Source organism: Coffea arabica, chromosome 5c, assembly GCF_036785885.1.
Source record: "Coffea arabica cultivar ET-39 chromosome 5c, Coffea Arabica ET-39 HiFi, whole genome shotgun sequence".
Taxonomy (NCBI): domain Eukaryota; kingdom Viridiplantae; phylum Streptophyta; class Magnoliopsida; order Gentianales; family Rubiaceae; genus Coffea; species Coffea arabica.
The window spans coordinates 48,783,818-48,811,091 of NC_092319.1; the positions used below are offsets into that span (position 1 = coordinate 48,783,818).

Consider the following 27,274-nt stretch of genomic DNA (forward strand, 5'->3'; position numbering starts at 1 on the left):
ATTGAGAAAGCCAAAAGCTACATTTGTACCCTTCTTGATTAAACTTGAAAATCGGGTTTGATTTTAGCATCTGTAACTTTAGTTTCTCTCTTAGACCCCAAGATCCAGCATGGTGTAAAGCGCTGCCGATCAGCTTCTCAGAGAAATCAGTAACATAGGGAATCCTTATCCATGTAAATTGACCTCAAGGATGTTACAATGAATGGTCTTGTCCCCTGCAATTTGTATTATGGGGGAAAAATTTGATCCACACATATTGTGATATGAGAACTGTTCGAAGACGGCAACAATATTACTTAAAATTGCGCAATTTCTGTTTTATTTTCCAATGATCATTCTTACTTTGAATGTTCACTGTGCGTTTTTAGTATGAAATAGAGGGGTACAATACAACATTGCAAGCTTATACATTGGTGAAACAAAAATGAAAAATATTCCAAGAATGCTTGTCATAGCAAAATATCTAGACTACCAAGTTCTCTAGTATCAGACACACTTGGACTGATCTATGATCGCAATTGCTCATTTCTGACAACCCACTTCTGTATGATTGATCACACATGCCGTGGTACTACTGTAATTTGTCTTTTATTCCCACCTAAATTGCTGCTGGAGTCTGAAATTCACCACCTGAGGTTGCGCCTCGACCTCTGGCGATATTGTTTCTTTGTCACGCAACAAGAACCTGGAAAGGTGCTCAACTGTAGATGGCAACAACGCAAAAACTTAGATCAGAAGCAGTGTGAATTTGCCTAATCTAAAGACATATCAACTACATATCTCAATGACAGTACAGAAATTAATCCAGTCACTGTGAGGGGAGAAGCCCTCCTGGCGCACCAAATTTTCATATCCTTGTTTCTGCTAAATTGAGGATATTCATCTAAAGCATACAGTATGAAATAATGTTTGATGGAAATGTGCAAATATGTTCATCCACTTAAATTCATGTCATGATCTAGTAGCTTACATTGCCAATGAGCTTTGCTCCATACCATGCTGAATCTGCACCATAAGGCGAAGGGATAACTTTGAGTCCTTTCGATGTAGAATGAGGAAGAGATTGAAGAAGTTCCTTCTCTAATCTTTCTGAAAAGGAAATGGTGGGTTAGGAGGAACAACTTAAACAAGACCAATACTTCCCTTCAGACTTTCATCCCCTCGTTTTCTCTTGGTCTAGTGAATACAACAATTAAATTCTGCCTGCATATTATACTTTAGAGGCCTGTTCAAACAAAATGCTTCAGTAAAATTGCTTTTCACCTGCTAATCCTGGCAAACATGCTGAACCTCCGGACAGAACGACTGTTTTGAACCAGTTATCATCTCCAGATAATTCTGAATCCTGGCAATGATCCAAGCAAAGTGCCACAGCCTGGTGCAAACTCATTGTACGCCTACAAGATCATAAACGTGTAATCTACATAGGGTAAATGGGGAAAAAAAATTGAAGAAGAAGAAGAAGAAAGCAGAAAAGAGACAGCGAAGGACAAGAGACCGGGTTTCGCTCAGAATTACCAGGTCAAATTATACTATGTTACTTTCCCTATTTTCCTTATCATCCTTGAATGAGGCTTCTCACACGAAAGTAGTACAGAAGGGGAAAATAATTATGGCATTGTCAATGTCAATATCTTTTCTCCTAAATCCAATAAAACCAGTTTGTTTTCTTCTTTTTTGGTTTACAAATGATTAATTTTACTTAACGAAGAGACGAAAGAAAGTTTTCAGTGGTAAATGAAAGCCTGATGATCACCTAACATCCTATAGGCACACTTAATCCCAAGCTAAAGACTTTCAGAGACATCCACGAGGGCAATCCCTGAGACTATAGTAATTATAGGATGTTCTAATGGGATCTCACTAGAAAAGCAACAGCCTTGTGCTGGCAAGATCTCATAATGAAATAATACTTTGTTACTTAAGAAACTTCCACAAGTAACAACAATAAGGAGAACCAGACATACACTCCTGCAATACGAGGCTGGAAAAGAATTTCTCCTGTTTGAAAGCGCTCCTTTGAAAGCGTAAACCATCCTTCAGCTGCAACTTGAAAAGATGCTTCTGTGTCTTTTCGAAGTTCAGCTTCATAATCAAAAGCAACATAGCATAAGTTCTGCAAATACATTCAAAATGATAAATGACCGGTGTGCTGAAAAAGTCTTCACAACAAAAATGTCTAATTAGGGATAAACCTGTATAAGACAACATATTGTCATTTTATCATGAATCAGCAACCAACTGATAACTGAAAACCCAACCTATGCCCTAAGTTCTCCCAAAATACCAATGACAACTTAAAAGGTAGAACTTCGAATATTCAGTGAGATTTCGGGTATGTCATTCGCTGGAAAGATGTAAGTAGGAGAGCCCACTGAAGGATTGAGATATTGAAAGTTCACATTTTAGTACAAAAGCAAGCAATGCAGTTCTGGTAGGGACCTATGAGTTAGGAGCTGATCCTTTATCCATTATTCCTGTTATTTGTGATTATAGCATTTTTAGAACTTTTAAAGTCAAACCTATTTGTTGTGATAAAAGGCCAAAAAGGAAAAAGGGCAGGCCAGGTTAGCCAACCCCAATCTCTTCACCAACCTCCAGAGTGAAACGAATAATAAGACATGAGGGGGCAATGCTGGTACCTCTTTCAATGCACGCACAGTATACAGAGAATCAAAATGTAGATTCTTCTGCTGCATCTTTTCCCTAAGGAATCCTGTAAGTTTTAAAGCCCCCATTCCGGTTACTTCAACACCCACTCTGTGCATTACTCTCCCATGCAAAACTGTTAAGACAGATGACAAGGTTATTGTGATAAGAAACCTGGGAAGTTCCACGCACATGTACAAGCATGACCACACAAGATAAGAAGGGCAGAAAGGATGGACAAAGAACCAAAGAAGAGTTCTTTCTGTCCACTCAACAAGACAGCTTGAGGATGTACAATAAGTCCAACAACCAAAGGGACAGAAAGATAAGGGAAAACCAACTCCTTGTGCACATTGAAAGCTGAGACATGGAGTTGTACTTTCATCTTATTACAGAAACTCTTTTGTCAGGTGTATACAGTTAAGATTCGGCGCAGAACATTTAGAAACTCAAGTCTGGTGTTGAGAAACTAGCTTACTTGGAACAACAGATGTTTGGTTAAAACCAATGTTGACAACAACTCCTGAGGTTCGCCTTGCCGCAAATAATGCTAAAACTGCCTAGAGTTAATTCAGAATACTCCATCAGGAAATAAAAAAGGACAGAAATAACTAATTCTCAATAAACTACTCTGCCCATGCAAATAACCATTTGAATTTACTATAAACCAGAGCATAATTAAAACGAATTACTGCTATTCAATTATCTCAGATGAAATCAAGACTTAGAATTGTCTGGCAAGAGGGAGATGACACACACTTCAATTTTTTGATGTGTCTATTAGTTCATGCCTATAAAATTAGTCCAGTGGCAGAAACTTCCTTTTCTGTTTGAAAATACTCTACATATGAAAAAGCTGTCCCCAGAAAAGCCATACCGTCAGAGATAATACAGATTATGAATGTTACAAATGAGCCCAAATTGAAAATAGAGCCATGGTACTATGAATTCCTTAACTAGATCAAAGAATGTTAAAGATAGCTCAACCGTGAGTACAGTTAATTGACTTGAACATAGCAACTTAGCATAAAAATCCATGTCATCAATATAAAAGCCCAATGAACATCATTTAGGTTCACAACAATTTATAAGGTTAGTTAACTATAGCATGTAAAAGTATATGGAAAACTCTTCGGTCTTTCCTAAATTTCACTAATTTCCATGTGTTAGTATGTGCACTAGAGAGAAAGAGAGGGAGGGAGACAGATAGATATTCCTAAGAGCAGACACAATTGGAAAGTAAACCAGGCATAGTGCAATTGAATTCTTTTTCATTTTTGCACAGGACAACAGAAGAAAAGGATAGCTATACTACCTGATTGATTGCACAAACAGCAGGAACATTCATGTCAAATAATGCAGTATAGATAGCTTCTTTAAGCTGCTTTCTAGCTGCTATATCAGACTCGGTATCTGAAATAAAATAGGTCACAGTAAACAACAAGATTCTAGCACAATCTTTAACAAATAATCTCTAATGTTAAGCCTATAGAATTGATCAAGACTGTAAACTGTTACATGATACAAGAAATATTCCACCTTTGGAGAATTCCAGAAATTTGAATCTTGATTCATGTATGGACATTGTTTATAAAGTGTAAACCTTCTTAAATATAAAAAAAAAAAAAAAAGGTTTCTGAAATAGAGCCAAATGTTCAGAAGCTGACCATCAGAATGGCAGATAGGAAGAGATAAAACAATTGGCTGCGTATATGTTTTCACCTGCATCCTGCACATACTCAAAAATCTTTAAACTAACACCAATTAAATTTAAAAACACAAAGTAAAGAAGCATGAAGTCAAAATGCATTCTGAAACAAGTTACTTGGAATGTTTGGACAGGTAACGTCAACAACCAAGTTACGCCACTTTAATACTAATTCTTCAGTGGCAAATGCCTTAACACATTCGATAATCAAAGGAAGAAAAGTTTTTGGACCAACATACTCATACCTTCTCAATAGAAAACCCAGCATACTGACAAGTACTACATAACTCAATAATATAAAACACCAAAAGACTCAAACAAAGAAACAGCCAAAAATCTTCAAAGTACTCCATATGAAGTACGAATTCCAGCAATGCTAACCTGCCATAAATTGTAGAAAAGAAATGTCTGAGTCTAGAATACATTGGGGACTCAATATTACCAAATTCCTGCACAGGACAAAAATTCCGGACAGAAGAAAAATTGGAGTCAAAGATTCTAGTTCTGTCAAAATATGTGTATAAATGGTTGTGTGGCTTTGCAAAAATCAAAAGCTGTTCTGCTAATGAATGTAACACTAAGCTTAAAGCACAAAGCTCACCAGAAAAGTAGCAGACCTCCCAGAAGGAGAAGCATATTTACTCCATCCAAATTTGCAGTAGCCAGAGCCACCTTCATATACAAATGGTAAAAGTCAATCAGAACTAAGCAAAGTTAGACCTTCGAAATAAGGAATTAAGTTTCAAACTTGCAATCCTATGGGGCCAATTTTCCAAAGATATACATGAAAGGAAATGCATCATTTAATTGCCACAAGAAACAAACTGGTCCTTAACAAATATAAAGAATGTATTAAAGATTTGCTCAAGTTCCAAAATCCAGGAAAATCAATACGCTAAGGTGTCAATGCGTACCATCAATAATTATAGCACCAGGAACCTGTTCTCGCTGAGCATATATATGCATGAATGACAAGTCAGGCATCTGAGTCGAAAACATTCTGCAATCAGATGCCAACACCAATATTAGGTCCCATACATCGTCTTTTTTTTTTTTTTTTTGGGTCATTAGTTTTCCAGAGTCTAGCTTAGCTTAGTTAATAACATACTGGGCCCAACAAATTCATAGTTTCAGGATTAGATAATAAGTAAACAACAAGCAACAATCAGGAATCTCAAACAACAAAATGTACTACCAGGAAAACGAAAATGTACTACTATGGTAAATTTAATTGTCCAAAAAAAAAAGGTAAATTATAATCATTTCAAAATGCAGCTACAGATATTAGTCAACAACAGTAAAGATGATCTTGGGAGTGAAGTTTTATACAGTTTTCGGGCATATGCAACTTCAAAGCAATTCCCAGTTCTTTTTTTTTGGGGTGGGGGGGGGGGGTGCGGACGAGAGAGAGGGTGATGAAGGAGAGGAGGAGGAGGAGGAGGAGGGTATGATCAGTAGTACAGCAGGAAACATACTGAAGTGGTGGGATGTATCAGCGAGAATTGAAAAGACAGAAAAAGATTGAAACTTGGAAATAAGAAGGAGGGGAGCGTACTGAAGAGGATAACCGGATCGCAGGTGAGTTTCAGCGAAGAAAATGGAATCCCAAGGCTCCTGTTGATTCTGAAGGAAATAAATCCAGAGGCGATTATCGGCAACGATGAATTTCCAGAACCTACAAACAGAGCTGAGCTTGGCGGATTCTTTGGGGCCGAGGAATTTGAGGATTTGGATAAATATGTCGAGGGGAATCGGGTCGAAGTCGCCGGCTGAGGAGGTCAGCAGGTACGTCATTTGGTCGAATCTATCGGGTTGATTGGTAGAGCTGGCGGAGGAGGAGGCGGAGGCCGAGCGTTGAGAGACGGATTCCCAGACTTTTCGGAGCAAGTTGACCATGATGAGTTGAGAGGAACTACGATCGCGAGTGGCGCGCAAACCTTTGGGTGCATGAGAGGAAAAAAGAATGGTTATTGGCGGTGGTACGGGAGACTTTTTTGGAGGGACAGCAGAAGAATGATGAGTGGAGACTGAACACTGACTGAGAGAAGGAGGGAAGGAAGGTGGGGGGCAGGCGAGACTCGGCTGGGGAGCGACGGGCAGTACGACAGTAGTAGTAGGGGGGGGGGAATCAGGAAGGAAATGGATTAATGGAATAGAGAGAGAGAGAGAAGAGGGTTGGATTATTGGCTTGGGGGGAACCGGACGGAATGAAGGAAGGAATGAATGAATGGGGGATAGGGAAGAAGATCGTAAGAATCTCTGACACGTGGATCTTCGTCCGCCTTCTCTTAGTCGGACCACCTCACTCCCCTGCTCACGCTCTGCACGACGCCGACGGTGTTTACTAATTTTATACACTCCGAGGGTTGATGAGGAAACAGTCGTGTAAAAAAATTCCTGACAATGGATGCGGGAGTGGATGGATATGGCATCATCATCATCATCAATTCTTCTTCTTCTTCTTCTTCTTCTTCTTCATCATCATCATCATCATCATCATCATCATAGCTAAAATTGTCGATATTTTGAAACAATTCTACTGAACATTTGTTTTAGATCCCCCAAGCCAAACTGAAACTTTACAGCGCTTACCAGTAAATTTTACCACATGTTATCAAGCTAGGCAGAGGTCCTTTATCATTGTTGCACCTTTTCATATATGCAACTCGGGTGGAAATTTTTTTTTTTTTTTGGGGACTTGTTTATACTCTTAAAAAATGATTATTGATCATCCCTGAAATCCACGACTTTATAATCCCGTAAACAAAGAAATATTTTCACAGGATTGCCTTTTTCTTTTTTTTTTTGAGTTTTTTCCTGTTCCTTTCAAACATTGGGTTTGTTTGGATTACTTCATATTTTCTCAATTTTATTTGCTTACATCATCTTTACAATTTTCAATACACCTTTTTATCTTCCTAATATCTTTTTATCTCACATACATCACATCACAAAAAATGCTACAGTAAAAATATCTCAAATAATCCCAAATAACTTACAATCCAAACAGACCCATTATATAGAGTACATAATTTCATCACATCGAGGCCAAAAAATTATTTCAGTTTGAGTTTCTCAAAACTACGGCTCTCATACATACATACATACATACATACATATATATATATATATATATATATATATATATATATATATATATACACGCGCGCGTCAAATCTTGATTGAGATTTACTTGCTTACTTGACCGAAAAAAGAACCAAAAAGCATCATATTATGTCCGTTCAAATCAATACCTTGATGTGTACATATGAACATTTTGCTGCGTTGTCTTAGAACATTTAAACTTTTCTTGGTGCCATTGTTTGTCGGCGGATTGCAGTTTTAAGACAAGTTATTCTTTCTTGATCAAGTCAATTGTGTTTTCAGTTCGAGCTAATAGTTTTACTGTTGTTCTCTGTAAATTGGTTTTATCCTAACAAAATGACATCCTTAATTAAATAGTCAGTGCATGCATTCTTATGTTTGCGTAGTAAGTCAGTCCGTACAAGAGTATATCCTTGTATGGATGTGGAAAAGAGGAATATGAGTTCCACGTTCGAAGATTTTGCTGTGAATTCTACAAGATACAGCTTTTAATTAGAGAAAAAGGAAAAGCGAAGGATATGAAATTTACAACAAATGTTTGGACTTGCAGTTTACATTCCCACACAAATCATCAAGTGAATGAAATGAAGCTAAATTCTTGAAGTTGTGGACGGTTGTTTTCTGTAACATTTGCGCATTATAGAACCCCCCCTCTATAATTTTAAAAACCTATATATAACCCCAGTGTGATTTAGATTAAAGTGTCGCTATTAGTTTTTCTGTTGAAACCAATGACTAATAATAAAAGGTCAAAATCAAACTGATAAATTTATACTTTCATTACATTTTTTCGTTCCAAACATAGAAAAGAAGAAATTGGAACAAAAAAAAGGATAAATAAGAAAAAATATACCATTAAACATTGGGTTAAGTACCTATAATGATATTTGTAGTAAAAAATAATTTTGCATTTTTTATGTCTTATTTATTTGTTTTATTTTTTTCTTCTATCTTTTTTTCATGTCTTTTTTATTGTTTATTTTTCTTCCATCTCTTTGTATTTGAAGAAAATTAAGATTTTTTAGGGCAAAATATGGTTTTCAAAATCATCTCTTTTCTTCCTACAAGGGAGAGAAACAGAGAGAAAGAAAAGGAAAAAAGAAAATAAGAAACAAAAAGGTAGCGAAAGAAGAGATTTATCAATTCATTAGTTTGATTTTGATATTTTATTATTGACAGTTAGTTTTAACGGAAAAACTAATGGTGATATTTTAAGTTAAATCATGAGAGGGTTATACATGAGATTTTAAATTATAAAGAGAGTTATATAGTAAAGTATCAAAATATAGGGGTAACAAGTAATTTGCCTTAAATAGGGTCAGTTATTAGGGCAATTGTGTGAATTGAATCCAAAAACAGTGGCAAATACTATGACCGACATGTAATTTAATGCTAAAGCAGTCATTTTCATCCAGGCTTTCGTCGTCGTTGGGTGAACCAGTGGATAAAGATAGATACTGTTTACTCTCTCTTCTTTCCCATCCGACTCTTTTTCTCTCTCTTCGAGACCTATCGCGATCTAAATAATTACGAAATAAAAAGGTTTATTTTTTTTTTATTTTTAACGCGGCTAATTTTCGCTTTCGATTTCTTCCAATTTATTCGATTACGAGATCGAGATCAGAGGAGTTTGATCATCGATTTCCATTTCAAAGGTTAGAATTTTATGTTTCGTACCTTTTTTTAATTCGTGCTAGTAGTTCTATTTAGGGTTATCGTTTGGTGTTAGGTGTGGACGTTCTAGGTTTATTAAACTGTGTTATACGATTTTTGTTTTGTCGTATATATTAGAGATAATTGTTGTTCCGCCAGGAAATGTTTGATATTTTTTATTGAGACGCGTGAAATTTGCTTGAAAGTCTCGATCTTTGTTTTTCTTTAAGGGTATGAACGTGAAATTGCTGCACAATTAATAATTGAAATTCTTGTATTTAAATTAACGATTTTTTTTTCTGGTTCCGGTATCCTGTGCAAATTTGGCATACAATATAAATTGGAGTTATGATAATTGTTTGGGGGGGGGGGAAGGGGTTCAATGCATGACTTACATTTGCAGTAGCAGTATAAACATTGTGCAGAGCTATTTATTAGGAACTGCGTTTTGGGCGTTGGCTTTAAATTATCTAGGTTTATTCTTCGCTCTTAGTTTGTGGCTAGATAAAGTAAATTAAATTAGGTGTTTAAAAAATCCAGTTCTAAATACTGCCAGAAACATGTGAAAATGATAAGCTCTTATTCTCCTGATAATTCCGTGTAAGAAACTTTTGTAAATTCATTTGGTTTGTTGGTTATACAATACAGTAGATTTGGTGGAAATCTACCCGTATACTTGGGTGGATTTTAAAAGTAGCCTGATGGAATGATTTGCTTTGGGATGTATGATAAAATGTGGGTATGGTTATAGGTTACAGCCATAGAATGCTTGTTGCGAGTAAATTTTGCGTTTGCCATCTAGGCTACTGTTTCGGTTTCCCAAGCATTAAGCAGTTGTTTATGCTGCTTCTGTAACATCCAAGAAAAGGATAGTAGAGTAGCTTGGATTGTCTGGAAATCGGATGGGCTAAACTGTTACAAATTGCCTTTTTAGTCAAATAAGTGTTGTTATCCCTCGAGTTCCATATTTTCCTTGTAAATATGGATTGGATCTATTTGTCCTCCTTCCATACCGTCATACTAATCCAGCAGGAATTTTTGCTTCTTAATGGTCTCGTCTTTTGCTTCAGGACTGGGATAATTAGTGTCTTCCTTAGTTAGTGTTAGCATAAGTAAATTTTATTTATCTACTATTTTCTTATGTATGTCTTTTACACTTAAGGGGCAAGTCTGTGGTATGTCTTGCTGATATGGTGAATACTAAGGTTATTTTGTTTTATATTTTTGTGCAACTTCTTTTTTTTCCCTAAACAAGTTATGATTAATAATTCATTTTCACTTGTATTTTAGGGTTGAAATGCAGCTGATTTAATTGCTAGATAAGATTTTTTTTTCTAAGATTTTTTTTTTCTTTTTTAATTGTAGGTGGTCTATTCTTTGAGTAGACCATGTCCCACCACCAAGGAGATGATGCTGATTACATGGCTGATGAATATGAAATGGAAGACGTGGACGATGACATGGATGATGAGTTTCGTGGTAGAGATATCGGTGGCTCTGACTCTGATGTCGATGAATATGACTACATGGTTTGCCATATGCTTACATCTTCCTCATACTTACTCAAGCTGTTCCTAATAAATGTTCAATGTCATTTCATATTTTGTAGATTGTTAAATGTTTGTTTCTCTGAGCTTTTTAGTTGTTCTTTATAGAACAACAGAATGCAAGATACTTCTGCTGCTCAAGCTAGGAGGGGGAAAGACATCCAAGGCATTCCTTGGGAAAGGCTCAGCATAACCAGGGAGAAATACAGGCAGACTAGATTAGAACAGTACAAAAATTATGAAAACATCCCTCAATCTGGAGAAGGATCAGAAAAGGTGAATGGTTCTCTTTAATCCTTGATTTTCTTTTGGGTGAACTCTTTCCCCCTCTTTAATTCTGGCATTATCAAACATGTTATTACTTGGTTGTGTTGTTGTTTTATTTATATTTCTCTCTTTGTTTTGCAGGAGTGCAAAAGCACCGACAAAGGCTCTACCTTTTACGAGTTCAGACGGAATTCTAGATCCGTGAAATCGACGATTCTTCATTTCCAGGTGGACATATTTGCTCGTTTGAAAGTCAAAATTTTGTTCTTCATTCTTTGACCTTTGATGTTTTCTCTTTCAGTCATTCTTATGTCTGCTCTAAGATATTATGCTTGAACTTTTAATTTGGAATCAGTTCTAAATTTTGTTAAAGGAGTCGTACCTGTCACTTCATAGTTGGTTTTGGAGCATATCACTTCATGTTGTAAATATTCTGTAATGGGATATCATTGGGTTGATGGGTGCTAATTTGTTTGGAATGATCCAATGATCTCTTTTATTGCCATCAAAGTTCAGTTCCAAACGGATTACTTGTGCACAGTTGAACCTTTGGAAACTGGAAGCGTTGATCTTTTTGAGTTGGGGGTATGTTTAATTGATGTAGAGGCAGTGGACTTGAAAGCCGCTGTTGAAAGAAATGATGAATCATGAAGAAATGCCCTCACTTGTGCGATATTTTTTGTGATACCATAAAACAAGTAGTGACTTGGTGGATTTTGCTTGCGGGTTTTGTACTCATGTTTGTGAATTTGCTATTTTTCGTGTATTCAGTTTGGTTACTTTTTCTGCTAGAGTAATCATCTTTGAGATGGTTGAATGATACGCAAATTCATTGTTGCTTTACACAGTTGAGGAATTTGGTATGGGCTACATCAAAGCATGATGTCTACTTTATGTCACATTTCTCTGTCATTCATTGGTCTACCTTGACCTGCAACAAGTCTGAAGTTCTCAACGTTTCAGGACATGTGGCGCCATGTGAGGTAAATGTTTAATTTGGAACTTTGTTATATGTGCTTTTGTAAATTCTTGGCCTTGGTTCCCTTTGATCCAGTTATAACTCCCTTTTCCTCTGTAGAAACATCCCGGAAGCCTGCTGGAAGGGTTTACACAGACTCAAGTAAGTACACTAGCTGTGAAAGACAACCTGTTAGTTGCTGGAGGTTTTCAGGGAGAACTGATTTGCAAGGTACTTTTGCTTCCCATTTTCTCGTGATGTGCCTAGCTTCTATTTGGAAAAAACCAACTGGTAGTAGGGAATCAGATTAGGGGATTATTTCTGACATTCATGGGTTGGGTGTGAGGTGCAAAACATTTTGTGGTGGAGAGCTTCTCTGGTTGGTCTCAACTTTTCATTATCTTTGTCTAGCAAATAGGTGATATCTTTCTTGCTAAAAGGTGTGGACTAGTGAGAGAGCTTGGGCACTGTTCAAAATATACAAAAACTTGGTTTGTGTGGGTGATCGGTAGCCCTCAACTTGCTTCTTGTGCTGTGCTTTGCGGCTCCTTTTGGTTGAATTGCTGCTTGACATTGCCATTGATAGTGTACTGGCTTGTTTTGGATGCAGTTCTTGGACAGGCCTGGAGTTAGCTTCTGTTCACGGACAACTTATGATGATAATGCCATCACTAATGCTGTTGACATATATACTACCCCGAGGTATATGTTTGTTACCTCTTATGGTAATTGGGTTGTGTGCTTCCTACTTTGATGAATCCTAAGCATTACCTTTTGATTTCCAGTGGTGCAGTCCATTTTACAGCTTCAAATAATGATTGTGGAGTTAGGGACTTCGATATGGAAAAGTTTCAGCTGTCTAAGCATTTTCGTTTTGATTGGCCGGTGAATGTAAGTGAAGTCTGTGTGTGTGTGTGTGTGTGTGTGAATTTCAGGACTACCAGAACTCTGAGATTTGGCCTATAGTTGGATAGAACATGGTTTTGGCATATTCTCTCACTCCTTTTGCTGCTGCTTGTTTTCTTTTGATCGGTTTGGTTTGGTATTTTCTCAATTGGATTTGGATCACAATTGTCGTTGTATGCTCATGGGGGGAATGTTGAGGGTATTTTCTTGAACAAGGGAATCTTCTCCCTTGGCTCTGTCTTGCTTATGTTTGTGTAGGTTTTCTGGTGCCTAATTCGTGATGGTGATCTAGATCACAGTCCACTACTATGGCTAATTTTTTTTTTTCCTTGGTGTGCTGTTGCAGCACACATCCCTGAGCCCTGATGGTAAACTTCTTATAATTGTTGGAGACCATCCAGAAGGTATATTGGTGGATTCTAGAAGTGGAAAGGTAAGGGCAGTTTTCATGCCTTTTGTTATTGTGACCCCTGGATCTAAGTTTGAAGAATTTTTAAATATTTAACAATTACAGGCAGTAGCAAATTTATGCGGGCATCTGGATTACTCATTTGCATCATCATGGCATCCTGATGGCATCACTTTTGCTACTGGGAACCAGGACAAAACTTGTCGTATTTGGGACATGCGTTATCTATCCAAATGTGTCAGTGCTTTGAAGGGCAATCTTGGAGCCATTCGGTCCATCCGCTATTCATCTGATGGTAGATTCATGGCAATGGCAGAGCCTGCTGATTTTGTCCATGTTTTTGATGTCAAAAGTGGGTATGAAAAGGAACAGGAAATTGACTTCTTTGGGGAGATATCTGGGATGTCTTTCAGTCCTGATACGGAGTCTCTTTTTGTTGGAGTCTGGGACCGGACATATGGTAGCCTTCTCGAGTTTGGGCGACGGCGGAATTATTCATACCTTGATACAATAATCTGAGTTGGTTATGCACTCTTCGATCACGCGCTTCAGCTTGGATTTGGTTTCGCTTGATGTGGCACAACTGTGTAAACCTTTAGGTTAGTTTGCTGTATTAGTGGGTCTAGGTGTAAATTTGTTATGTTGTGCTGGTAGACTATTGATGGTGACGTACCATTTCAGCCTCATAAATTCTATTGGAGGGGATGTACAGAAGGCTAACCAACCCTAGTTGTGTCATGTGTGAAGAAGAAAGCACGTAGTGCTAGGGTTTTCTCAGACTCTAGGGTCAGGCTTGGAATGTGTCATGAAGGTCTATCATGTTTCCTTTCCGTGGAACTGTTAGCTTGTCTCAGCCAAGTTATTCTGTCTCGGAACATTTGATCCGTCTTATTTACGTGGTGCAATTGATGTATGTTTGAACGGACGAGGTTCAACGTGAAACCTAATCCATTGGTTGCTGCAATTCCTGTTTCCTTTTCTTCGTCTCGTTTACCTTACCATGTCAAGTTGTGAGTCAATTGAATTTGTTCTTGGGAGAGTAGTTGGTTCATGCTAAACGACGTGCTCTACGTAGCTGTTTCTTTGCAGATCCTGTAGTTGTGATTGTCTATCCTGTGACGCCTTTTGCACATAACCAGATGGTCACTGGTCCGGCCTCAAGCTGGTGAGTTTCGATTGTGAGCTGACGTCGGGGCCGTTTGTAAATAAACGCGTCCTTCAGTCTCTGAGAAATGATGAAAAAGCAAGCAATCCTTCATTGCAGCAAGCATCATGTCTATAGTACGATCTTTATGGCCAGATTGGTGGGAATTTTTCCTATGTTAAATCGTGTTGATCATGTCTCCAACAGGCTGCATCCTATGTTTAATCCTGTTGTGGGTGCCCGTCATCAGTGCTCGTGGTAAGAATTTGGCCGTCTGCTCCTGGTAAAATGTTTAGCGGTATCATTTGACTTTGTGGTAAAAGGGTATCCGAAACTGAAGGACGGGATTTGTGGTTTGCCGGAGCGCAATGAAATCTACGATTGAAAGGTTTTTCAGGTACAAAATACTTTGAGCGCTAGCAGTGTATGAGATTCATTAATGACGAAAATGGAGCAGAAAATGTTTGACATCTATCAGGGGGAAAAAATTGTAGTATTAGATTTGTGGTCGTAAATGTATTTTTCAATCATATTTTTGATTCATATACATCAAATCGTTATAATATTTTTTTTTACTAAAATCCCTAAAAGTAGCAATCCCAGCGGAAAAACTGTTCAGAGTTTAGGGCAGTAGCATCAAATTATAGGTTTTATGGGAGTTTAGACCCAAAATTGAGTTGGATGGAATTTGAAATTAGAGAAAACAATTTTGTTGTAACGAAAACACTTGATAGACTACTTTAGAATTTAGAGTTCGTTCACAGACGATGGAATATATATATTGTTTTAGGGAGTGGAACCGGACGTGATTCGAACGCGCATCCTCCATTTTTGGCATCGAACGTCTGAAAATGATCATGAGTTGGTATGCATTTTTATTTTGTTTGGGTAATAAAAGTTAGTACTTATTTCGTTTTGACATGTATGTAATGCAGTAGGGAAGGCGAAAAATCCTGATCCAGAAAGACCCAATGAACGACAGACAAGTCACCATACAAAATCTTTCCTCTCTCATTTCCCTCCTCACAAATCAGTTTCTTTGTTCCCAGATATCATCCCAATTTCCCAACTATATACTAGAGTTGCTTCATCGTTTTCCATTTGAATCGGGTGTCTATTATTATCCGGAAAACCACTCTTGCCCAACGATACCAGAGGCAGGCTAGGGATTTGAATCAGTCATGGCTTCCACTTTGTTCTCAACCCCAACATTCCAAGGCCTCCGACCCCTCAACAAGCCCACCGACACCGCGGGCCTCTTCCTCAACAGCAAGCCTTCCATATTCTGCCCCCCAGTCATGAAGAAGAGGTTCAACTCATCAGCAGGCGGCGTAAAAGCAGAGCTTAGCGCCCCTCTGGTGATCAGCTTGAGCACTGGCTTGTCCTTGTTTCTGGGCAGGTTCGTCTTCTTCAACTTCCAGAGAGAAAACGTGGCAAAACAGGTGCCGGAGCAGAACGGGCAAACACACTTCGAAGCGGGGGATGCTAGAGCCAAGGAGTACGTGAGTCTGCTCAAGTCCAACGACCCTGTTGGATTCAACATCGTGGACGTTCTTGCATGGGGGTCTATTGGCCATATTGTGGCTTATTACATTCTTGCTACCTCCAGCAATGGCTATGATCCCAAGTTCTTTGGTTAAGATTTTGGTTCATCTTTCATCTGGGCTTGTGATATAGCTATGTATAGTTGGGCAAGACAACTACTTTTATTTGTCTTTTTTTATTTTATTTTTGGGATTCTAGTCTTCAATTGAAATTCGTCTGGTCAGAATCTAATCATCGTGCAGTTCTGCAACTTTGCTCTTTGTTTTTGGCATGGTTAGACTAATATAATCATCCACTGGAAACTAAATTAGCAGGAAAATGTTTGTATGAAGGAGATAATTTGTCTCAGTTCTGAGATAAGCGTGACAGTTAATTTAATCAAACTTGTACCGTTGGAAGAGAAGAAAATTTTGGAATCGGTTAATTTTAGTGGAATTTGACTGAGAATTTACTCGTGTAATGATACACAGTTTCACTCTAAATTTTAGAGAGCAAAAAGATCTCTTGCAATTGTTGGTGCAACACAAACTCTTCTTCTTCTTTTTTTTTTTTTTTTTTTCAAGCCAAACGGGATAGAATTTGTTGCTGTTACTTATTTTTCGGGTAACTAGCGACACGTAAAATGAAGAAAATGTAAGACAAGAATATGTGCAATTTCCGAAGGGAAGAGCAAATGGATCGTCCCGGTCCTTGTAAAATTGATTATATATCAATTACTGAATTGTGGTTGTTACAAAACTGGGGTTGGCAAAATGGAACGACGAATCTTGCCTTACAGTGGGAGAAACTTTAAAGTATTTTTGATTGAATCAATATGATTCTGAGCTTCTACGCTAGATTAAAGAGAAAAGGCCAAAAAAAAAAAAAAAAAAAAAAAAAAAGAAAAGAACGATGCATAGAATATATGGATTTTAAAGTATTAAAAGCAATTCAGAACAATAGAGTAGTCTCTAAAATTATAAATTCTACGCCAGAAAAACTTTTCTTATTTATGTTCCATTTAGCGGACCAACTTCTTTTATGATGAAAGTCACCTTAGATAAAGCCCAAAACAATACTCCCTCCGTCCCATTTTGATAGTCCTGTTTTCCTTTTTTATCTGTCCCAAATTGTAGTCCAGTTTTTAATTGAAGAATGTAGTTGTATTTTAATTTTTTTAAAATACCCTTATTGAATGTAAGTTGTTGTTACTATAAACCTACCCCATTTAATGAAAGTTGATTCTTTTTTTACCATCAATTCAAGTTCTCATAAAGTTATATTCTAATTAATGTGAGGATATTTTAGGAAAATAGCTATCTAAATTGATTGTTCCAACAAAATTAACTACTTTTTCTTAAATTGTTTGAAAAAATAATCAGGACTATTAAAGTGGGACGGATGGAGTATTAATTATGTTGCGTAAACTTGCTTTCTTTAGCATACTATACTTCCTTTTCGGGAGGAAGGCATAACAAATGAGAACAAAAAAATATTAAAAAAATAAAAGAATGAGGTTAATGGAGTAATTAAGAGAAAAAAAAAGAAAGAAAAAGATAAAACCAAAAAAGAAAAAAGAAAATAATGACCTTCGTCTTCTCCTGAGACTCGTAATACAAAAGCGTAGTAGTAGTAGCAGTAGTAGTAGTTGATGTAAAGGTGAAAGATCTTGACCTGCTGTTGAATCTGCTATTTGTCCTTCAAAAAAAAAAAAAAAGAAAAAAAAAAGATCTGCTATTTGTAACCGCTAGTCATCAAAATCTTCCCACCATATTTGATATATCCTCTCCTTCAAATACATCTTTTAGGAGTAATAATAAACAGTCATAGAAGAAAGTTAAAATGTCAAACGACCCTTCTACTGAAAACCCTGTAGCAGCCATAGCAACTCAAGGTCAAGGGCAATTCAATTCGCACATCACTGGAGACAACAAGTCTTACCCCAAAGCAGAAGCTGAGTACGGGGAAATTGTTCAGAACCCTGATGTTTTCTTGCAAAAGCTTCAATCTTTTCACTCATTATTTGGTACCAAATTTAAGTAAGTAGTAAACACTTCTTCTTCTCTTTCAGTGCTTTTTTTTAAAAAAAAGAATTTAATATAAAATCTCAGTTTTTGGGGTTTCTTAGGGTTCAAATTGAATTTTGATTTTTGGTTCCTCACTTATTTAAGCCTGTCATTGCATGTGTTGTTCTTTTTCTTTGCTGGACTTTTTATGGCTTTTCTCAGTGTTTTCCAATTCTCTAGTGAATTCTTTTGAGGTGTAGACTTTTTCTCTATTTAAATACGAATGTGCAATTTTGGATGCCTTTGTGAATGTGGTTTCCCTTACTTATTTGCAAACAGAATCCAATGGCAGGAAATAGAGATACTTCAACTTTGACTCATAATGGACAAGGGAAGAGTATTGGCTATTGGATAGGGAAAGATTAACTTGGCCTTGATATTTTCTAATTTCTGCTAATGTTTGATGATATTCTCTTGGCTAGAACATAGTAGCCTGATGTCTTGTAGTCTGCCCTAGTATTTGATATGAGAGCGAAAGTTTGCCTCTGCAGACTTGTGCAGCCAATTATTGCTTGTTTTGACCGTAAATTGTGAAATAGATTTCTGGGTATTTGCAAGAAACCTGAATTAATTTTGTCACTTCTGAATAATTGGCTGGTGGATTGCAATTGAATATCCTTAATCATCAATTGACATTGTCAGATGTATTCCAGAAAGCTATTCTATGTTTGTTGTGATCCACCACTTTTTTTTTTTTTTTTTTTAAATAGAAGAGAAATTAAGTGAATAACTGACCAATACTTAGTTGCATACAACGTTCGTAATTATCAAAATGGCTGTCTGAAGCTGATATCTTCTAATAACCTCTTTCAGGGTCCCTAGACTTGGAGGCAGTTCCCTGGATCTACATCACCTCTTTGTGCAGGTAACATCTCGAGGCGGCATTGAGAAGGTAACCATTTTTCTGCTTTCTAAAGTTATTTTCTGGAAAATTAACTTTTAAGGCGCAAGAATGATGCCAAGCCTTTGCTTTAGTTTTATGTCACTACTTTTTAGTCTCAAGTATGTTTGTTTCTTGAATATAAAGAACACATCCCTGATGGAATAGAAATCGATATTTTGATTCATCAACAGAAATATAAGAAGATTCTGAGTCCTAAAAGAGCATATATCCTTGTGGAAGTACTTAGTTGCTGAGTTCAAATCAATTTGTGATGTTTAGATGAAAAATTTAAAGGTGCCTCACTCAGAGATCAAACTTCCTTGCTTGGAAAGTGATGTTTTGATGTAAAAATTGTCATGGTATGATTAGAATAGGGGAAGAAGATTATAGGGATATGAATCAAAACTGGTGAAAAATTTTGCTGGGATATGAATCAATATTGTAGAAATTTGTCATCTAAAACAGATGATTAAGTGTTATGACCTAACCTAGTGTAGTATAAAACTAACTTGCTCTGCAGTTATTTTCTTTAAAATTATCTCTTTCTACATGCTTAGACGTATCTTTTGATCCACAACCTATAACAGGTTATAAGAGATCGCAGATGGAAGGAAGTTACTGGAGCCTTCAGGTTTCCATCTTCTATAACAAGTGCATCATTTGTCTTGCGGAAGTACTATTTATCCTTGCTCTATCACTTTGAGCAGGTTTATTACTTTCGGAAGGAAGAGCCTTCTACTTCAGTTGCAGGTGCTGGAAACTCTTATACCATAAAATGTTTTTTAGTGCTTTAGTTTGGTATGCAGTCTAAGCATTCCTTTTTCTTCGGTTAATTAGATTCAGCAAGTAGATTTGTCAATGGGTCAGCAGCTTCACAAGCTTCTGTAGATATTGCCACGGTTAATCAGTATTCAGGTTAGACTTTTTGGAGCTGTTCTTCTGTAATTTCAAATTTTTAGGTCTTGGTTCCCTTATATTTTAATGTCTGTAATTTTAATGTCTGTAATCTGTCTTTCAACTAGTAATGCTGTATGATATGTTTAGTCTGGGCTCATGAGTGGAGTCTCCGAATGAGAGAAAAACTTACAATTTGTAGTCTGTTCCTTAGGAGGAGTAGTCTCTTGTCTGCCATTGCTGTCATCTGTGAACATAGCAATGTGGCAACTGCATGCAACGCTGGTGTACTATTTGGAAGAACAAGTAGCTGATCAGCATTACTTTGTTTTCTGATTATTCAAGTTACTTTAAATTGGTGAAGAATATCTGTTGAAAACACAGAAATTTTGCATTAATCAGTGAACTTTTAGCTTTTTGGTTTGATGGGTCTAATTGCTGCATCCATTGTCATATATGAGAATTTGATCATATCTGAACTACCTTTTAGTCATTCCACATGAGTTTGTGCTAATTCAGGCTTCTTGTGCAAATATAAAAATACATTTATCACTTCATGTAGGATGTAAAAAAATGCTTGAGCATGTGCATTTGTGTAAACCTTAGTTTTACAGATTCTTTATTATTTTTGTTTATTTAATAAAAATTTCAATAAGAGTCACCGTCATTGAGATTTGATTGGATTTGTTGTATTAGCTGTAAAAGCACCTGTATATTATACTGCGCCATTTTCTGCTTTTAGTGTTCTTTCCTCCTTTTTTTGTATACAGACTGTCCTGTATACAAGCAATTATATGGAGTTGAAGATTTCTCATTTATGTGCCACAGAGATTGCTGACTTGGAGGCTGGCAGTTTAGTGACTGGAACAATTGATTCTAAGTGTGATTATGGGTACATAATTTCTGTGGATTTGGGCTCCGAAAAGTTGAAGGGTGTCCTTTATCATATACCTGAAGTGCCACAGATGTCTCAGAGGTCTAAAACTCAGTCTGGACATACCCGACGAAGGCGCAGAAAACATCAACTGGCTCTGGATCCCTCTCGACCCAAACCGAACAGGAGTGGATACAATTTCTTTTTCGCTGAGCATTACAACAGGCTAAAGCCTTCATACCATGGGCAAGAAAGAGCTATTAGCAAAAGAATCGGAGTTCTGTGGGGAAGACTCTCAGAGGCTGAGAAACAGGTTATTCATGCCTAGTACACTTAGTTAAACTTGTTAATAATCAAAATCCAAAAAAGATTTTAACTTAGACCAGGAGTGTGTATTGTATCTGGATTTAATTAGGTTTTTGCTATGTATAACTATCGGCTTCTGGGTTTGTTAGTTAGCAAGCTATATATGCTGCGCTCTCAATATCTCAGTGTGAAAATATAGGGAAAGGTTGCGACTGCTTTAAGCTTCTGACCTAATTTTTCTCCTGGCTTTTATGCAGGTATATCAGCAAAGAGGTTTGAGAGATAAGGAGAGGTACCGGAGCGAGATGCAGGAATATAATGCATCACACCTTTAAAATAAGCGTAATGGGCTAAGTTGTAGGCATTTATTAGAACCACTTACCTGATGTCAATGCTTCTGTTAGCTTACTGCTGATATTTTGCAGTAGACTTTTCTAGTTCTCCAGGGAGGTGTTGAATTGTTTAGCATGATGATCTGGGGATGTACTGAGGCTGGAAATTAATAGCTAGATTTAATACAGGGTATGATTTTGCTCCGTATTGTGGCACGACTCTATAAGCTGGTTATTAGTAGTAGTACTTGGTCTACAGGTGACTCTCCAGTGCTCCTTTCCGGCCGGTGAACGGCTAGAATAGGGTCACATACTAATAACGCCATGCCCTCTTCTTTTATTCTCTTATTGGGCAGGTGTCACTTCTCCTGCGTGGAAAAAAAAAAAAAAAGTGTTTATTTCATTGTCTTGCCGGAGAGCTTGACGCAGTTGCACAATATGACCTCACCATGAGAAATTCTTATTAGTTTGTATCAGTGTGCGGGCCGCCGGGCTTGTCGGCGGTGTCTTGAGGGTTCATTTTATTTTGCACCCTTAAAAACGGTACAACAATTCTCAATTTGGTTCCCGAACTAAAATGTTTTGAGAACGCTTTGCTCCTTAAAATGTTTTAAAAGTTTGTTCTATATTTGTCCAATCAAATATAGAAAATGACTTATCACTCCCCATTAGCAGAACAAAACGGACTAGGGGGTGGGCAAAATTTTAGGGAGTAAATTGTCGTAGACTAAAGTTTAAGAGGTAAAGTGAGCATGGGGCTACAATTCAGGGGTGCAAAATTAATCTCGGAGCGAGGCGGGTTTCCATTTTCCAATCCAGCGAATGTTGTGATTATATGATACTGCGATACGTTTTAGTTTGAATTTGAAAAGAGATAAAACAGACCTATGTTAGTTATCATGTGAATATACATAGGTCTTGAATTGTGACACTTCACAGATTAATCAACCGCACTTTTTGAAAAATTAACAGTCGAGACCCTCTAACTACAACCTCACCCTCATGTAAATATACACTTATATTATTATTTATCATATTTCTGGAATTATGAATACTTTCATGAGTTAACTGTACTTTTTAAAAACTTAACATTTGAGACCCTCCAATGGTCCATCGGACACATAACTGTAGTTTGAAAACAGGTGAGAGTCTGTACTGACAAGTGCAAACTATTTATCATTCAAGCCGGCCAAAATGTGAGGGTGGCAAAGCATATAATTACTACAATTATTGAATTTTGCAAGTAAATGCCAAACTGCAATTGCAATAATGAGTGTGACTGTGACTGTGAGCACAACTTTAGTTTGAATTTGAAAAGAGATAAAAGAAGAGACGAGGATCACTATCTTAAACTAACTTAGGGTCTGTTTGATAGCATAAAAAAGTGCTGAATCTGAATTTTTGCAGACATTCAGATGTTTTGAGTGTTTGATAAATGAAAATCTATTTGCTGAACTTGTTAAGCAGTGCTGAACCTGTACTTCAACTACCTTATCTTATCTACCAAATCTACCCTTGTTTGTTAATTATGTTCAAAATTCTTATCCAATTAAACAACCTAATATTCTCCATGTAACGATTTTTAGTTTCTCTTTTCTCCCTTTTTAATGTCTTTCACATCTTCTCCATACTCCTCATATAATATATTTCATCTTTTATATTAATTTGATTTAAAAATAAATATTGTCATTTTCATACCTAACAATTTTAAACTAATTAAATCATAGATTCTATTTCTTTTTTGAATGAAAGGATATAAGGACAAAATCGTCAAAATAAACTTATTAAGCATTCAGCTATAAATATTTATCAAACAGTATAACTAGATTTAGCATTAGAATTCAGACATTCATATATTTTTTTCAGTGCTTAAAATTCAGCAAATTAATTATTTCAGTATTCAGATTCAGTTTTATCAAACGGGACCTTATATAGTATAAAATTTTGAAATTTGTGGAAGGTTGGAAAAATCAAAAGTGTAGAAATGGTAAATATTTTTCTAATTAAAGGAGATATTTCAAGGATCTTAATATGTAATCCATTATGATTTGAATTAAGCACCCATTAATTGGTGACCTTTTGTCTAAGACACAATGTAATAAATTTTAAATAAAATAGGCTAATCTTTTGTCTAAGACACAATAATGTGATAAATTTTAAACCAAATAGGCTAAGATAATGCTTTATTTATTGTTTTGACAAATGAATGATTTGACTCGATAAATCATAGTATGAAGAAAGTAGAGAAATCTTGGCCATGTAATAAATTGAATAGTTAACCTGATTAGTTTCCCTCCCACTTCCAATTCCAGCTCAAGTATAGGAATGAGATATAGTTTGGTAGAAAAGAGATATTATAATTTGGGAGAAAAGAGATCAATATTAAGATATACTTGACTGACTTTAAGCAGATCACTCATATTCTATAGTATCATATACTTCATTTCGATTTTTGAACTTTTTTTTTTCACTTAGCTTTTTTTTTTTTTTTTTTTTTTGACAATACAATAGACCAAAAAAAAATGGTATTATATAGGATCTACTTGAATATTTTCCTTTTGGGAGTCAATGTGCATGAAAGTATGGGAGAGAGAAGATGACGGGAAGATTCTGAAAAAACCCGAATAAGAGGCAAGTGGGGAAGAAACGTGACAGTCAAATTCCCACAATGCCACAATTGAAATGCATTGAATTCATTCATATGACTGCTGCTACTACTCCAGACTCCAAATAGGCCAATATTGCTTAATACTTTCTTTTGTTTCTTTCATAAGTTATCAAAAAGACTCTTCCTTTTCCCTTTCTCTTCCTTGGTCCTCCTCTCCCATCTTCTCCTCGCTTCAGCTGTCGTCCCCCTCCTCGTCCTCGTCCTCCTCTATCTCTCTTATCCCCGTTTAACGTCTAAACCTCATCTTTATTCTCGCTTCCTATTCCATCAAGCGCTTAATCAATAAGCATATATTTGCATGTTCTTTCAAAGAATACTCACACGGGAATACTCACATGGGTTAGGGTAGCAGCAGATGTAAAAGATCCGCACTTGGAGCTCTGGGATTTTGAGTATTTTCCTCCTCAAGCCGGACTTCGCCTCCTCTTATTCCTCTTGTTGTTATCTTTTCAGCTCAGCAACATTCCATTTTTTGATCTCTCTTTTCCGGGCTCTACTTTAGGGTTAGCCTCCACCCAAGTATTCCTGTCTAGCAAAGCTCATTTTTTTTTCTCTCTCTCTTGTTCCTTCCCTTTTTTTTTTTTTGCCCCCTCCCCTTCCCCTTTCTCCGGATATATGGATCCTTTTCATGGGGTTTTTGGGTTCACAGATACCTACCTATCTACATCTACATGACCATATATCTCTAATTTGCACAAATTCATAATCTCAGCCGTCACTATCTTGCAACTACTCGCACTCTTTCCTAAAAAGATTTCATCTTTTTCATCCCTACACTCAGCTTAGGCCGAGTTGTTCTGGTGTTGTTATCAAATGTCGACGGTGGATGACAAAGAGGATCAAATATCAGAGTCAATCAAGAGAGAGCATCCTGATCACAAATCCAGTGTTCTCGGAGATCATGGGGAGCTTTGGATAAAGCTCAAGATCAATCCTTCTTCCGACGAAGACGGTGATGAAGAAGAAGAAGATTTTGAAAAGGATCAGCCGGAACGGCCCCCACAAAGCAAGACCAAGAGCAATAGTAATACTAGAATTTGTCAGGTGTGTAGCAAGGTGTTTGGATCAGGTAAAGCATTGGGTGGTCACATGAGGATTCACTTCCAAACCAATAAAGACGTGATTTTTAGGAAAAAGTTGATCAAATGCAGCCAGCAGGAACCTTTAATCAAGCTGAAGAAGAAAAGGAAACGACAAGCGTACGCTGCAGCTGCAGCAGCAGATTTTGCCAAGAACAAGGATCTTTGGAAAATCAAGTCATCTTCCAGTGATCATGATAGTGCTGTCGCCGGTTTCAACAAGAACAATACTAATCCCACTTGTTCTATCTGTGGTAAGAATTTTCCTTCGATGAAGTCATTGTTCGGGCACATGAGATGTCATCCCGATAGGGAATGGAGAGGGATTCAACCGCCATCTTGGGCCGCCGTCAAGCCAAGCCCATCGTCTTCCCTTTCGGACGCTGAGCCTCAAAAGACTGATGTAGATGATGATGATTATCAACACCATCAGGTGGATTCAGCTGATGGTGACGGCGATCAAACGGTTGATTTAACCAAGACGTTGGGTGGTTGGTCGGTAACTGCCAAGAGGGGCCGTAAGGCCATTGTGGAGAATATTGAAGAAGATGAGGGGATGCGTGATGCTGTTTATCATCTTATGAGTTTAGCCCAAGGGGGGGATTCTTCATCTGACGTTAAGCTGCAAGTCAAGAATAGGCATAAATTTGAGGAATTTGAGGCAACTAATAGCAATTCCCTTGCCTACAAGTCTGAAAATGACGAGGACCTCATGACCAAGAGTGCTCCGGGGTCGAAGAAGAAAAGAAAAAAAGTGTCTTTAGCTGATCATCCCGTGAAAGAGCTCAGAAATGAAGGTAGGAAACTTGATGGCATTCATTTGGATTATATGATTCATATGGGCGAGAACAGTGCTGGAGCTGTGAAAGAAACTGACCTTTTTGCTGGAAAGTTAGCTAATTTAGGCTGTCAGTGGGAGGAGGAAAATACTTGGCCTAAGGAGCCTAAGGAGTATTACGCAGACAAGGATTGCTCGGACAGCGAGAACACCTTAGACGACCGGCTGTTGATCGATTGCAAAAACGATGAGAGAAGTAATGGGAACGTGATTGCTGTCAAGAGCAGGAAGAAGAGGAAAAGGATGAAGCTGAGGGATCTTGATCAGTTTAACCCGGTTTTGACATTGACAACATCTCTTGAGAAATACAGGTGCGCCACTTGTGACAAGTGCTTCCCCACTCACCAGGCTTTGGGAGGACATAGGTCCAGCCATAACAAATTCAGGATGGTCATCCAAAATTCCTATGGCGAGTCCACATTTGCAGCTGCAACTGATGAATATGGAACTCTTGGCAATTATACCCCAAACCCAGGGGTGGATGAAAGCAAAGAAAGTGATGAAGGGGCAGCTAGCTCACATGAATGCAGGATTGGCAACAAGAAATTTCTCACAGGTCAGGCCCTTGGAGGTCACAAAAGATGTCACTGGCCAGCTGCGGGTCAAATGGACGGTCCATCAAGCCAGGTTACTTCAGCTGGTGAAGGAAGCGGCACCGATCGTAGAGTAATGGAATTTGACCTCAATGAGGTGCCGCCATTGGAGGAAGATGCTGGTGTTGAGTGTGATCATGCTGCCGGATATGGTTGTGCCTCTTCGTCTTTTAACTCGGTCGAATTTCAGGGCTTGTGTGCCTAACGTTGTAGGACATAACAAGGTCGGGACCTGGGGACTTTGGCAACTGAGAGGTCAGTGCTGCATAATTTGGTAGTTAATTGGCGGTATAGTTGGGTTATGTTTCATTGATGTAGATTTATTTCTTCCGATAACGCAGGCGGGACTATTGTTGCAGTGACCATTTTGGTTGTTTCTTGTTTTCTGTGATGGGGTCTTCAGTCTTTGAGACTTTCGTCTTTAGTGTCTTTCTGCTCCTTGAGAAAGCAGAATAGTCCAACTAAGCTAGCTCGCCAAGAAGGAAAGAACCGAAAAGGTTTTCCTTTCAGTTTTCTTGGTATGATGGTGCTAGGGGCTGCTTACTTTTCAACTGTGAAGCCTTTTCCATTAAATCTCATAGTTTCGATTAACTGGGTGCTTTAAGTTTTCAGCCGTTTTGCATACCATTTATTTGATCTGGATGTTATTGCATTGCTGGTCCAATTTCTGACTACAGAAAGCATTGTTGTTGTTGTTGTTCATATTCGTATTTACTTAGCGTATCTCAGCAGTCATTGTTCAATTATTTATTGCATACCATGTACTCATTTCTAATTTAAGATGATGATGGAGGCCCAGCGCAGAGCCTCTCGTCATCTGCTAAGAAGATACAAATGTGGTCAAAAGTCAAGAAACTCGACCAAGTAGTAA

At 37.5% G+C, this 27,274-nt stretch overlaps 5 protein-coding genes across 6 annotated transcripts; 4 read left to right on the forward strand and 1 right to left on the reverse strand.

The window, feature by feature from the left end:
* Positions 1 to 292: 292 nt before the first annotated feature.
* Positions 293 to 6,972, reverse strand: LOC140007893 (actin-related protein 8-like). Of its 2 annotated transcripts, none has more exons than XM_072051544.1 (12): positions 5,913 to 6,972; positions 5,272 to 5,357; positions 4,959 to 5,029; positions 4,739 to 4,806; positions 4,317 to 4,378; positions 3,965 to 4,062; positions 3,128 to 3,209; positions 2,643 to 2,785; positions 1,968 to 2,116; positions 1,264 to 1,397; positions 996 to 1,089; positions 293 to 701 (listed from the first exon to the last, which is right to left on the reverse strand). In XM_072051544.1, exons 1-12 carry the CDS (start codon positions 6,251 to 6,253, stop codon positions 698 to 700), a joined length of 1,332 nt encoding a protein of 443 aa, XP_071907645.1. In that variant the 5' UTR covers positions 6,254 to 6,972; the 3' UTR covers positions 293 to 697. The 2 variants fall into 2 exon arrangements, with proteins under 2 accessions (XP_071907645.1, XP_071907644.1); XM_072051543.1 differs by having other exon boundaries at positions 971 to 1,089; positions 5,913 to 6,964.
* Positions 6,973 to 8,942: 1,970 nt separating this feature from the next.
* LOC140007894 (uncharacterized WD repeat-containing protein C2A9.03-like) lies at positions 8,943 to 14,166 on the forward strand. Its single transcript, XM_072051547.1, has 10 exons — positions 8,943 to 9,117; positions 10,481 to 10,644; positions 10,771 to 10,938; positions 11,071 to 11,157; positions 11,778 to 11,912; positions 12,008 to 12,118; positions 12,498 to 12,589; positions 12,673 to 12,778; positions 13,140 to 13,226; positions 13,308 to 14,166. The coding sequence occupies exons 2-10, from the start codon at positions 10,504 to 10,506 to the stop codon at positions 13,719 to 13,721; spliced, it is 1,341 nt and encodes a 446-aa protein (XP_071907648.1). The 5' UTR covers positions 8,943 to 9,117; positions 10,481 to 10,503; the 3' UTR covers positions 13,722 to 14,166.
* Positions 14,167 to 15,424: 1,258 nt separating this feature from the next.
* On the forward strand, positions 15,425 to 16,141 carry LOC140007895 (photosystem I reaction center subunit V, chloroplastic-like). The gene has a single exon (XM_072051548.1). It carries the CDS (start codon positions 15,528 to 15,530, stop codon positions 15,984 to 15,986), a length of 459 nt encoding a protein of 152 aa, XP_071907649.1. The 5' UTR covers positions 15,425 to 15,527; the 3' UTR covers positions 15,987 to 16,141.
* Positions 16,142 to 17,567: 1,426 nt separating this feature from the next.
* LOC140007896 (high mobility group B protein 10-like) lies at positions 17,568 to 21,429 on the forward strand. Its single transcript, XM_072051550.1, has 6 exons — positions 17,568 to 17,909; positions 18,750 to 18,828; positions 19,407 to 19,569; positions 19,657 to 19,734; positions 20,542 to 20,900; positions 21,151 to 21,429. Exons 1-6 carry the CDS (start codon positions 17,713 to 17,715, stop codon positions 21,226 to 21,228), a joined length of 954 nt encoding a protein of 317 aa, XP_071907651.1. The 5' UTR covers positions 17,568 to 17,712; the 3' UTR covers positions 21,229 to 21,429.
* Positions 21,430 to 23,985: 2,556 nt separating this feature from the next.
* Positions 23,986 to 26,994, forward strand: LOC113687825 (uncharacterized). The gene is made up of 2 exons (XM_072051549.1): positions 23,986 to 26,658; positions 26,745 to 26,994. The coding sequence occupies exon 1, from the start codon at positions 24,707 to 24,709 to the stop codon at positions 26,606 to 26,608; it is 1,902 nt and encodes a 633-aa protein (XP_071907650.1). The 5' UTR covers positions 23,986 to 24,706; the 3' UTR covers positions 26,609 to 26,658; positions 26,745 to 26,994.
* Positions 26,995 to 27,274: the final 280 nt, after the last annotated feature.